Here is a 13,163-nt window from a genome sequence, read left to right on the forward strand (position 1 = left end):
CACGGCGCGAAGCCCCACCTATTCCGGCGGAGAGGGGGCGGGCACTATCGACGCGCGGCGGCTGCTGCTGCGTAGGCTCAGTGCTGCGCTTCGCGGCCGCTGCGGTGACAGCTCTGTCAGTTGCGCTCAGAGTGCCAGGCGCTCGCTAGGGGGCAGCTCTTCGAGTGCTCGGCGTCAGACATGGCGGAGGCGATGGATTTGGGCAAAGACCCCAACGGGCCCACCCATTCCTCCACTCTGTTCGTGAGGGAGGATGGCAGCTCCATGTCCTTCTACGTGCGGCCCAGCCCGGCCAAGCGCCGGCTGTCGACGCTCATCCTGCACGGCGGCGGCACCTTATGCCGGGTGCAGGAGCCCGGGGCCGTGCTGCTGGCCCAGCCCGGGGAAGCGCTGGCCGAGGCCTCGGGTGATTTCATCTCCACGCAGTACATCCTGGACTGTGTGGAGCAGAACGAGAGACTGGAGCTGGAGACCTATCGCCTGGGCCCCGCTTCGGCGGCGGACACGGGCTCGGAAGCAAAGCCCGGGGCTCTGGGCGAGGGCTCCGTAGAGCCGGAGCCGCAGCGGCACACTGGGCGGGTCGCCTACACGGATGCAGACGACGTGGCCATCCTGACTTACGTGAAGGAAAATGCCCGCTCGCCCAGCTCCGTCACTGGCAACGCCTTGTGGAAAGCGATGGAGAAGAGCTCGCTTACGCAGCACTCGTGGCAGTCCCTGAAGGACCGCTACCTCAAGCACCTGCGGGGCCAGGAGCATAAGTATCTGCTGGGGGACGCGCCGGTCAGCCCCTCCTCCCAGAAGCTCAAGCGGAAGGCGGAGGAGGACCCGGAGGCCGCGGATAGCGGAGGTGAGACTGCTGCGCCCGGGGCCTCGCGGACACCTGCGCGGGTGGGGCTGGGGTCTTTTCCTGGCTGCCTGGCGTCCATCTTGGCATCTTGGGTACCAGCGCTCGGCCCCTCCCCCTGTTGACATCCGGGTAAATTTGCACCATTTTGTTGCCTCTTCACTCCCTTGTTGTTTATTACTATTTTTTTTTTTTGCGATGGAGTCTATGTTGCCCAAGCTGGTCTGAACTGAGATTAAGCGATTCTCCCGCCTTGGCCTCTCAGTGTGTTGGGATTACATGAGGGAACCACCACGCCCGGCTTCTCGTCGTTTTTATGTTTAAATTTTTTGAGTGGAGGTCTGGCTCTGTCGCCCAGGCTGTGATGCAGCCGCGCGATCACGACCCGCTGCAGCCTGGACCTCCGGGGCTCAAGCGAATCTCCTGCCTTAGCCTCCCAAGTAGCTGGTACCACACTTGCATGCCACCACGTCGCGCTAAATTAAAAAAAAAAAAAAAAAGACAAAACAAAAAAAATTGTAGAGATGGAGGTCTCGCTGTGTTGCTCTGACAGGTCTCGAACTCTTGGGCTCAAGCGATCCTCCCGCCTCGACTTCCCAAAGTATTGGGATTACAGGCATGGGCCATTGCACCCAGCTTCTTGGTCTAGTTTTAATTGACTTTACCATTGACTAGAATATTGACATGGTTCTATATTCTAAAGTGTATAGAAAATTCTCTCTTGGCTGGGTGCTGTGGCTCAAGCCTGTAATCCCAGCACTTTGGGAGGCCGAGGTGGGCGGATCACCTGAGATTAGGAGTAGGAGAGGAGCCTGGCCAACATGGCGAAACCCCGTCTCTACTAAAAATACAAAAATTAGCCGGCCGTGGCGGCGAGTACCTGTAGTCCCAGCTACGCAGGAGAATCGCTTGAACCCAGGAGGCCGTGGCTGCAGTGAGCCGAAACTGCGCCACTGCACTCCAGCCTGGGTGACAGAGCAAGACTCTTGTCTCAAAAAAAAAAAATTTTTTTTTCTTGTTCATCCTGCCCACGGGATAAATGGCTACCCAAGGGATAAATGGCTTCTTGTGTTTCTTTTAAGAGCTATTTCACAGACTCCTTTTTAAAAAAGGTTGCTGCTGTGCTCACGTAGATTCAGTATAAAGGCGTGCCAAACGTTTACGTTCATGCTCAGGCATAACTGAATGCCTATGGACTTAAGAAGGTTCTCAACAGTTGGAAGGTCTCTTCCTGTTCTTGCTTAGGTGAAGTGAGTTTTTAATGCAGTTGAATTGAAAATTGAGTTTCAAAAAAAAGGAAATTAGGGTTAGGTATGGCAGGGATACAGTACGAGGCTGTTAAGATGTGTTTTTGCTAAGCTGATCAGTTAATAAACAGTACCTGCTGTCAAGTGAAAAAAAAAGATAAAAAAGATGTTTTGATATATCTGGCATTGACAACTAAAACTGACAGACGCTTTTGTTTAAAGAGGCATGCTGCTGCTCCTCCCCTCCTTAATCCTCCCACCTTTTCTTTGCCTGTGTGGCTATTCCATTTAACACTTGAAGTCTGGGGAGTAAATTTTTTTTCTCCTGTTCAGTATGCTTAGTAGGAGTTTTGTTTTTGGTAAAAGTGACATTTCAGCTTCATTCATTCAGCATACATTCAAGTGTCAGACGTTGTTGTCCTGCTAGAATGTAATAATAAATTAAAGTCTCTGTGGTTATGGAGCTTTTAACCTGCTAGCTGGGGAGTGGTAAGGGCTATAGACAAAAATATATCAGGGTGTAAGGGTTGGGGAGGAGGATTTTCCTATAGGATGATAAAAGAAGGTCACTCTCATAAGCTGATGTTTCAGAGACTGAAGGAAGTGAAAGAGCAACCCATGTGGATATCCGGGGAAGAGTGTTCCAGGCAGAGGAAGAAGCCAGGGCAAACACCCTGAGGTGAAAGTATGCCTGGTGTGTTTTTGGAGCCACAAAGAGAATAGAGTGGCTGTAATGGAGTAGGAGGGAGAATTAATTATAGCAGATGAGGTTACGACTGTGTGTATGGGTAAAGTATGTCATCATGTAAGGCCTTGCTTTTTATTTTATTTTATTTTATTTATATATCTTGTCACAGAGGCTGGAGTGCAGTAGTGTGATCATGGCTCACTGCAGCCTTGACGTCCTAGGCCCAATGGATCCTCCCACTTCTTCCCAAGTAGCTGGGACTGCAGGCACTTATCACCACCCCCAGCTAATTTTTGTATTTTTTTGTAAAGACAGGATTTTGCCATGTTGCCCAGGCTAGTCTTGAACTCCTGGGCTCAAGCAATCTGCCCAACTTGGCCTCCCAAAAGTGTTAGGATTGCAGGTGTGAGCCACCATGCTGTGACCAGGCCTTGCTTTTAAATTCGTGATGTTGGGACTGTTGGCCAGCCATTTGGAACTTAGGGCAAAATTAGTCTGGATTCATCCTACCCATCTCATCTTTTGATAAAATCGGGTATTTAAATGTAAAAATTAAAAAATTCTAAAATGAATGAGCGAAGATATAAATGAATATATCAGTACAGTGGGAGTTGTTCTGAACCATTTGTGGTTCAGGATGCTGCCTGATATGCCAGAAGAAAAAAATAAAAATGTTAGCATGGTGATAAGTCTTGAAGCCAAAAAGACTAAGAAAAAGTTTTATATATTTGATTACCTGAAAATTAAAAAGTTATCATGTTAAAGTCAGCGAGCATGCTGGAAAAATATTCCCAATACACTGCAGTAGACTTAGTTTCTTTAATGTCTAAAGAGCTCTTTGTTATTAAGTAAGAAGTCATTAAGTAAAAAGAAAACTAATAGAGAAATGAGAAAAGGAAATAGAACAGGAAGTTCCCAGAAAAGGAAATAAATAAGCAGGCAATAAACAAATGAAAATACGTTCTATTATTAAATGAAAGTAAATCAGACAGGGTGCGGTAGCTCATGCCTGTAATCCCAGCACTTGGGAGGCCAAGGTGGGCAGATCACTTGAGGTCAAGAGTTAGAGACCAGCCTGGCCAACATGATGAAACCCGGTCTCTACTAAAAATACAGAAACCATCCAGGCATGGTGGCCTGTAATCCCAGCTACTTGAGAGACTGTGGCATGAAAATTGCTTCAACGGGGGAGGTGGAGATTGCAGTGAGCCAAGTTTAGGCCCCTACACTCCAGTCTGGGTGACAGAGCGAGACTCTCTTAAAAAAAAAAAAAAAGAGAGAGAGAGCAAATAAATCAGACCCTGAGCAGAGGGTCAGTATAAGGTGTACTTTGATCCATGAGACCCATGAGATAATAAATACATGTGTTGGAATTGTTTTGTGTTTATTTGATGAATTGAGGTAGCTTCCATTATACAAAAGAGAACAAAAGATCCCCAAGTTATTTATTTTTTTTTTAAGCAAATTAGAGAGTGGAGATAGATTTTATCTATAAGACTGGTAAAAGTCAATACAATGGGTAATATCCAAAGTTGATATATGGGAAAACAAATATACTACTACATTGTTAATAGAAATTGTTTGGGGGGGCATTTTGACAATATCTGACAACATTTATAATGTATATTCCCCTAAACTTGGCAGTTTTGCTTCTAGGAATTTATAGATAAACTCAGAGTACAAATGGATACATACTAAAAAGGCAGTCTCCCTATTTACATACCCATTCCCTGGGTCCTTTCCTAGAGGCAGACTATATTATCATCCCTTGTCTGTTGCATGTCCCCTTTGCTCATAGTAATAGTAGCACACTAGACATCAGCTTATTCTGTGGTTTACTTTTTTTAAAACTTAATGATTTATCTTGAAGTGTTTGTGTGTCTACACAAAGCCTTTCTCACAGATTGCACTGTATTTCATTATGTGAATGAACAGTAATTTAGTTTTTATTATAGAGAATTTCAAGCATTTTCAAATATAGTATAGTATAATGAACTATACTACATGTACTCATCATCCACCTTCACCTGATTTGGTCATGGCATTTTATTTTATTTTATTTTTTATTTTTTAAAGACAGGGTTTCACCATATTGGTTAGGCTGGTCTCAAACTCCTGACCTCAGGTGATCCGCCCACCTCAGCCTCCCAGAGTGCTGGGATTACAGGCGGGAGCCACCGCACCCAGCTGTTGATGGCATTTTTTAACTCTATACCTTTCATCCCGACTTCTTGGACTATTTTGAAGCAAATGCCAAACATTTTAAATTACTATTTAAAAATTGTATTAAATGTATACAGTAAAATTAACTTTTTATGGTGTACCATTATATGTATTTTAAAAACTTTATTGTAGTAAAATGTATATACCATAAAATATACAATTCAAGTTTTTTTAAGTGTTCTGTTCAGTGATATTATTCAGTGCATTCACATTGTTGGGCGAGCATCACCACCAACCATATCTAGAACTTACTCATTTTCCCAAACTGAAACTCCATGCCTTTTATTATTTTCTGCTTCTAGGGGTTAGAAACATGTCTATTAAATACAAACTCCCATTTCTCCCTCCCCTTAGCCCCTGGAAACCGCCAACATGTTTTCTGTTTCTTTGAATTCAATCTCTTTTTTTTTTGAGACGGAGTTTCACTGTTGTTACCCAGGCTGGAGTGCAATGGCGCGATCACGGCTCACCACAACCTCCGCCTCCTGGGTACAGGCAATTCTCCTGCCTCAGCCTCCTGAGTAGCTGGGATTACAGGCGTGCGCCACCATGCCCAGCTAATTTTTGTATTTTTAATAGAGACAGGGTTTCACCTCGTTGACCAGGAAGGTCTCGATCTCTTGACCTCGTGATCCACCCGCCTCGGCCTCCCAAAGTGCTGGGATTATAGGCGTGAGCCACTGCGCCCGGCCTCTGAATTCAATCTTTCTAGATACCTCATATAAGTAGAATCATGTTTTGCTTGCCCTTTTGTGTCTGGCTTATTTTACTTTGCATAATGTCTTCTGAGTTCATCCATATTGTAGTATGTGTTAAAATTTCATTCCTTTTTAAGGGTGAATAATAGTCCATTGTATGTATACTACATTTTGTTTATCCATTCATCTATCAGGGCATTTGGCTTGTTTCCATCTTTTGTCTATTTTGAATAATGCTGCTCTGAACTTGGGTATTACTAGTATTTGTTTGAGACCCTGCTTTCCATTACTTTAGGTGTATTCCTAGAAATACAATTGCTGGAATTGCATTTCAAAATTTTGCATTGCAAAAATATGGTAATTTATTGTTTAATTTTTTTATTCCTGTGGATTGTCATCATGAAATTATATTGAATTTTTTTTGAGGGACTGCTGTACACTTTTCCAGTTATATGTGTTTTAACATAGGTAAATTTTTGTAATCACCATTCAAATCAGGATTTAGAACAATTTCATCACGAAAAACTCCCTCTTGCTGCCCCTTTGTAGTATATTTTAGAAGGCAGAAAAGGAGCAGAATTGAATCTTCAGAGAACAAAATGTAATTGGGAAGGAGGATAGTGTTTAAAGTTAGGAGGCCCTCCTTTTTGTAGATGGTAAATGATGGATTGTGGTACATGACCCAGATCTGCCTTTGGCTGTTGGGAGAGCTACCGTGCCCAAAGTCCTGTCGTCTTAGGGCTGCCACCATCCAGTGACTGATATTTGTATAGTTTCAAAGTCTCTGCTCTTTAGTCAAATCTAAAGGGCCTTCCTGGCTCCAAAGTTGCCCATGGTTTTGACTGAGTTCTTGTTGTTACTCTTTCATAAATCAGCCTTCTCTCTCTGCCCACTCCTACTTTCCTTCTCTTCCACAGAGGATTTCCCAAAATCACTCCCTAATTCTTTAAATGTTAATCTGCATCTCAGAATTTGCTTCCTTAAGGAACCTAATTTATGACACATTTTTGTTAATTTGCAAAGTCTGTAAATACAAAGCAAAAAATCAATTAAACTTGAAGAGCATTTTTGTATGTGACAGTTTAAGGAAAAATAATCATTTGGATAGTACATCTTTTCAGAAGCAAGCATAGAAATGAGTGAATGAGCATGTCATAGGCTTTTCTTACCCTTCTGAATCAAAAACAGATGTCTTCTGATAGGAAAAAAGTGCAGGCTCCTTCCTGGTGCGGAGCTCACCCAGCAGCCCGTATATTTTGATTTATGTGAAACAGGCTACTGCTAATCCGTGTTGTTCTTCTCTTTAATAGAGCCACAGAATAAGAGAACTCCAGATTTGCCTGAAGAAGAATATGGGAAGGAAGAATTGCAGGATAACGAAGATGCAGTCAAAAAGATGCTTATAGAAGCCACCCAGGAGTTTGAGGAGGTTGTGGTATGTCAACTAGATTTACTCATTATTTTTTTCCCCACCTTCATTCTTTTTTGAAACTGGTTATCATATCTACCGTTTTCATCTGCCTGGGGCCAAGGAAAGGAGAGAGGAGGTCAAGATGGAAAGGGAAAATGGTGAATGAGACTGATCTGGGCTTCAGACATGTTGCCTTGAAGCTTTTGCTTCACAACGCTTTTAGTTTTTGGCAGGACAAGTTGAGGGGGAAAGGAAGAAAAATTGGGTGGAATAGGGACAGTTATATAAACAGTATAAAGCATTCCATTTGAGTACTTTGATCTCAATATATTTTTCAAGAAGTTTACAGTAATTTTTTTTTCTTTTCGAAACGAAGTCTTGCTCTGTCACCCAGCCTGGAACCTCCTGGGTTCCAGAGATTCTCCTGCCTCAGCCTCCTGGGTAGCTGGGATTATAGGCACATACCACCATGCTCAGCTAATTATAGTAATTTTTTTATCAAGCAAATTTAGCTTTTTGTGTACTTTGTGTTTTTTGAAATGTTTTAGCTCTTCCATATTCAATCTAGCTTCTATTACCCTGTTCTAATCCTATATTTAATAATAGCTATAGAGAAAGACAGGAGCCATAAAATAATGATAAGTTTTTTAAATGTCCAAATTATATGCATATATTTTTCCAGGATAAAGGGTCTTGTGAATTAACTTCTCGTGTCAACACAAAGAAAAATGGTTAGGCTTCAGTCCAAACGAGGGAAATAATTTAAAGTTTCTGTAATTGGTGAGTGAGGAGTGTACAGAAATTGGCAGGATTTTTGGATTGTTGACTTTTGTAGTCTGTGTTTTGTTTTATTATTTGATATTTGGTTCATTTTCCATAAACTTCAAACACCTGGCTCTCAAACATGACCTACGTAGGTCTTTTCTCGTATACCATGCATTGTAATCTGTCTAAATGTAGTTTAGCTTGGAAGCCCTGATATATTCATACAGCAGTGCTTTTTGAGTACTTATTATGTATAGGTATTGGTAGGTATTGGAGATGTGGTGATGAGCAAATCATGCAGTTCCTGCTCTTAGGAGCTTAGTCTTGAGAATGAAGTCAAACATTTAACAAATCTAATGAACATGTGTACACATATATTTTGTGTGCGTCTCTTTATATATACATGTATTTCATATTCATGTGTATTTTTCATATTCAGTGTAGCTTCTCATATTCTATTGGAATACTGTAGTCAATTTAACACACATATACTCCCCCTCCTCCCCCCCCCACACACATCTGACATGAATAAATGTAAGAAGGAACATAGCATATTAACAGGAACTGAAAGAAGCCCAGTGTGATTGGAATGCAGAGGGCAAGGGGGTGATAGTTGGAAGAGACTAGATATGGTAAGAATTCAACACTTGGTAATTAGAAACTGGTTTTACTCATCATTCTGTCTAGGTGGATGAGAGCCCTCCTGATTTTGAAATACATATAACTATGTGTGATGATGATCCACCCACACCTGAGGAAGACTCAGAAACACAGCCTGATGAGGAGGAAGAAGAAGAAGAAGAAAAAGTTTCTCAACCAGAGGTGGGAACTGCCATTAAGATCATTCGGCAGTTGATGGAGAAGTTTAACTTGGATCTATCAACAGTTACACAGGCCTTCCTAAAAAATAGTGGTGAGCTGGAGGCTACTTCTGCCTTCTTAGCCTCTGGTCAGAGAGCTGATGGATACCCCATTTGGTCCCGACAAGATGATATAGATTTGCAAAAAGATGATGAGGATACCAGAGAGGCATTGGTCAAAAAATTTGGTGCTCAGAATGTAGCTCGGAGGATTGAATTTCGAAAGAAATAATTGGCAAGATAATGAGAAAAGACAAAAGTCATGGCAGACGAGGTGGTTAAAATTGTGACCAACTTTAGAGAGTTCTTGCATTGGAACTGGCACTTATTTTCTGACCATTGCTGCTGTTGATCTGTGAGTTATAGATTTTGTAGCCAAGCACAGTTGTAGATGGGGATAAAAAGAAAAGAAATTGGATGTATTTGCAGTTTTCCTTGAACAAATATCAATGTGTTTATGAAAGGGAAAGCTAAGCCAGAGAGGAGCCGGTCTAGGTAGTAGGGATCCTTTGCTGGAATGGAACCCTTGCTCTATTAGTGTCAAAGTCAAAGGAAGTTTAGGAGGCGTCGGTCATTTCAGGCAGCATAGGTAATCTGTCCTTTGGCAGAGGCTCCTTTAGATTGGGATAGATTCTAAATAAAGAATCTAGAAATATGGGAAGATTTAATTATGAGGCCTTGAACACGGATTATCCCCAAACCCTTGTCATTTACCCCAGTGAGCTCTGATTTCCCTACTGCTTTGAAAATGCTGTATTCATTTTGCTGAATTAGTATTTGGGGACCCTGCTCCTTGGCTGTTCTTTTCTTGGAGCCCTTCTCAGTCAAGTCTGTAGGAAGTCTTTATTTACCTACCACTCAATTTTCTTTAAAACACGCACACAACCCTAGAGAGTCTTAAGAGTAATCTTACCTGGTTAATGTGTTTCTATTTATTGAGTCTAGTTTGTGCTAAACATTGTGTTAAATAGTGGATTGACTCCACGTTGTTGTGTTGTTTTCATTGTTGAAAATAAATATAACTTTGTATTTGAGTCTTGTCAATAAGTGTTTTGATTGTGTACAGAAAACTTTTTAAGTATAAAACCCACAAGGGAACTAACATTTTATTGTTAATTGCAACCAGTAAAGTGGTTCCATTTTAGAATGAATAGGCCATTGGAAACATATTAGTTCTTCTGGGTGGAGCAAAGAGAAGATCTGCATCAAGGACTGTAAGAAGTGGCAAAATAAGCTGAACTACTTATTTTGTAGGGGAGAGAAACCAATTGGGGACCAGAAGATATGTAGCAGAAGGTGTCAGGGCCTCATTCATATTCCCTGGGCACTCATCATTCTCTAACATGTGCCACTAACAGGAAACCTGCAGTAAGCACCTCCTTGAGGCTTTCTCTCTGCTTGAAGTGCTATGGAGTTAATGCCCCTGTATGGGAATTTGAGAGTGCATACCCAGCTTCCCTGCTGACCAGAGAAGTTACACAACTGGATATTTGAAAGTTACGCTTCAAGTGGGATAATGGTTTCCATGCCATCTTTTAGCAGTCCCCAGTACTATTAAACATAGTTGCCCACAGTGGGAATCTGCTTATGAATGCATCCTGCATAGGCTTCCTTCTCTTGTCTCACTTCCCACTTCCCTACCAGTGCATCCTGGAATCACCATTTGTACTCAAATGCTTGCTCTCCTCATTTGCAGTGACAAAGCCTTGGCATGTCCACTGAGGTGTCAGGGTTCTTTTTTTTCCTTCAAGAAAATATTTATTGCATATTACTGATTATGTTTTACAGCAAAATTAAATACATACACTTTTCATAAGTGCAAAATGGGAATCAAAGCATCTATCAAATTTAAATGTTGAAGCAAGGCCTGGTTTTCAGAGTGCAGCAGCCAGTCGTGGTTCTGCACCAGGGCCACTAGTCCATGATTTCCAATAGCTGAGGATCTTTTCAGTAATTGGAACAAAATCTTTATATGTGACAATCATTACTGCATAAAACCCTTAGGGAGTTCATATAGTTTACTGGGTTCTTCACTTGTTGAGACATCCTTTTGCTCTACTTCGTCACCTGATGGCCTTGCCATTTTTCAGCTGAAAAACATTGAGCCCACCAGAGTCCAGGTGGCAATCCTGTAGACCACTGACATCCATCTGTACCAGTCTGTGAACTGGTTTTGATACATGGGTACGCTGGTGAGGGCCTGGATTCTCCTTCTCAGGGTTCTTAAACACCTGAGTGGTGGTAGCCTGAGGCAGAGGTAAAATCAAAATCAAGAGTGTGTGAAAAAAAAACCAAAAAAACAAAATCAAGAGCACCGGTGAAGGTAAGGAACACTGAAAGCCTGGTGGGGATTGGGATCTGGATTTAAAATTAAAGTGCCCATCTGCTTCACATGTGAGTATACCTTGTTGCTCTGAAAGGCAAACAAAATTTAAATTTGGCTAGCAGAAAATATTTGTGTCACTTTTTAAGGGCTTAGAGTCCAGTTTCTGCTTAGTTACAGGCTGTGTTTCCTACTGGCCAAGGTGTCCACAGCCTGGGTTTATCAATTTTCAGCCCATTACCTGGAGACAGGATTCTGTCTAGCGGTTCGCAGCAGCCATTGGTTATCAGGACTATCAGTGCCTGACAGTCCATTGCACTATCAGGAGTCTGTTCTAGAGTCACCAGGCTGTCTGTGCTCAGTCCTCATCTTGGGCAATCAATGTTGCACCAGTGTGCTGCAGCTTTGGTTTAGGTTCTGGCCCAGGGTCTGGTGGAATGGGGTTTGGAATTGGTGCAGAAAGCTGAGGCTTGGTTGTTCACTGCTGTATCATCTGGTCCTGCAGGGCTGCAGGAAGATCCAGTCCTCAGCTTTGAGAAATGGGGGCCACCCCAATTATGCTGAGACCATTGTAAATGGGGTATTTGAAGAGATGCTCAACTTCATATTTACTGATTTCTTTTGCATTAAATGAGTAGTTTCTAATATGTTAAGTAGCATTTTATTTTTCTTTTTTAGAGACAGATTATCTCTGTCACCTAGGCTGGAATGAAGTGCCACAATCATAGCTCACTGCGGTCCCAAAATCCTGGGCTCAAGTGATGTCCCTGCCTTGGCCTCTCAAAGTGCTGGGATTATTGGCATGAACCACTATGTCTGGCCAACATTTTCATTAACTTTTGCTGTATATTTTGAGTGTTTAAAAGTGGTTTCTCTAGAGTTTGCCATACACATCTGATCAGAATTAGCTTCAGATTTATGTTAGCTTAAGTCCAGTGAAATATAGATAGATGTTACTCCTATATGACTTTCTTTCCCGTTTTTGTGGTATGTATATATCTATTAATATTACAAACCAAACAATACATTATGATTACTTTAGCAACTATGATCATTTTATTAGCATCTCTTATCATGTACCTCCTTCATATTATTGTCAAAATACATATATTAAACTTCCATGTTACAGGACCAACTATATCTTATATATATATATTTTTTTAATGCAATTTTTAAAAAAATCAGTTAAGAAAAATGCATTTATAGTCTAATGATATAATTACATGTTCTTTCTTTTTTTTTGAGACGGAGTTTCACTCTTGTTACCCAGGCTGGAGTGCAATGGCGCGATCTTGGCTCACCGCAACCTCCGCCTCCTGGGTTCAGGCAATTCTCCCGCCTCAGCCTCCTGAGTAGCTGGGATTACAGGCACGCACCACCATGCCCAGCTAATTTTTGTATTTTTAGTAGAGACGGGATTTCACCATGTTGACCAGGATGGTCTCAATTTCTTGACCTCGTGATCCACCCGCCTCCACCTCCCTAAGTGCTGGGATTACAGGCTTGAGCCACTGCGCCCGGCCCATGTTCTTTCTTTCCATATGTATTATGTTGTATACACACACACACACACATATATATTTTTAAAGACAGTGTCTCTGTTGCCCAGGCTGGAGTGCAGTGGTGTGATCTTGGCCCACTTCAGCCTCTTCCCCCTGGGTTCTGCCATTCATGTGCCTCAGTTTCCGAGTAGCTGGGATCACAGATGCGCAGCATCATGGTCAGCTAATTTTTTGCGTTTTTTTTTTAGAGTAGGGGTTTTGACATGTTGGCCAGGCTGGACTCAAACTCCTGATCTCATGTGATCCACCCTCCTCACCCTACCAAGGTGCTGGAATTACAGGTGTGAGCCACCATGCCCAGCACTTGTCGGCTTTTCAGTCCATACTTGGTGGAGTCAGGCTTTTTTTAAAATTGCATTTTAGGTTTTGGGATACATGTGAAGAACATGCAAGATTGTTGCATAGGTACACTCGTGGCAGTGTGACTTGCTGCCTTCCTTCCCATCACCTATATCTGGCATTTCTCCCCATGATATCTGTCCCCAACTCCCCACCCCCTGCTATCCCGCCCCTATTTCCCCCCAACAGACCCCAGTGTT

At 42.4% G+C, this 13,163-nt stretch overlaps 1 protein-coding gene and 1 pseudogene across 1 annotated transcript; one reads left to right on the forward strand and one right to left on the reverse strand.

The window, feature by feature from the left end:
- Positions 1 to 79: 79 nt before the first annotated feature.
- TERF2IP (TERF2 interacting protein) lies at positions 80 to 9,773 on the forward strand. Its single transcript, XM_008986230.3, has 3 exons — positions 80 to 850; positions 7,014 to 7,138; positions 8,567 to 9,773. The coding sequence occupies exons 1-3, from the start codon at positions 181 to 183 to the stop codon at positions 8,969 to 8,971; spliced, it is 1,200 nt and encodes a 399-aa protein (XP_008984478.1). The 5' UTR covers positions 80 to 180; the 3' UTR covers positions 8,972 to 9,773.
- Positions 1,519 to 5,004, reverse strand: LOC144580609 (protein GVQW1 pseudogene; annotated as a pseudogene).
- Positions 9,774 to 13,163: the final 3,390 nt, after the last annotated feature.

This window comes from Callithrix jacchus, chromosome 20 (genome assembly GCF_049354715.1).
Source record: "Callithrix jacchus isolate 240 chromosome 20, calJac240_pri, whole genome shotgun sequence".
NCBI classification, from domain to species: Eukaryota; Metazoa; Chordata; class Mammalia; order Primates; family Cebidae; genus Callithrix; species Callithrix jacchus.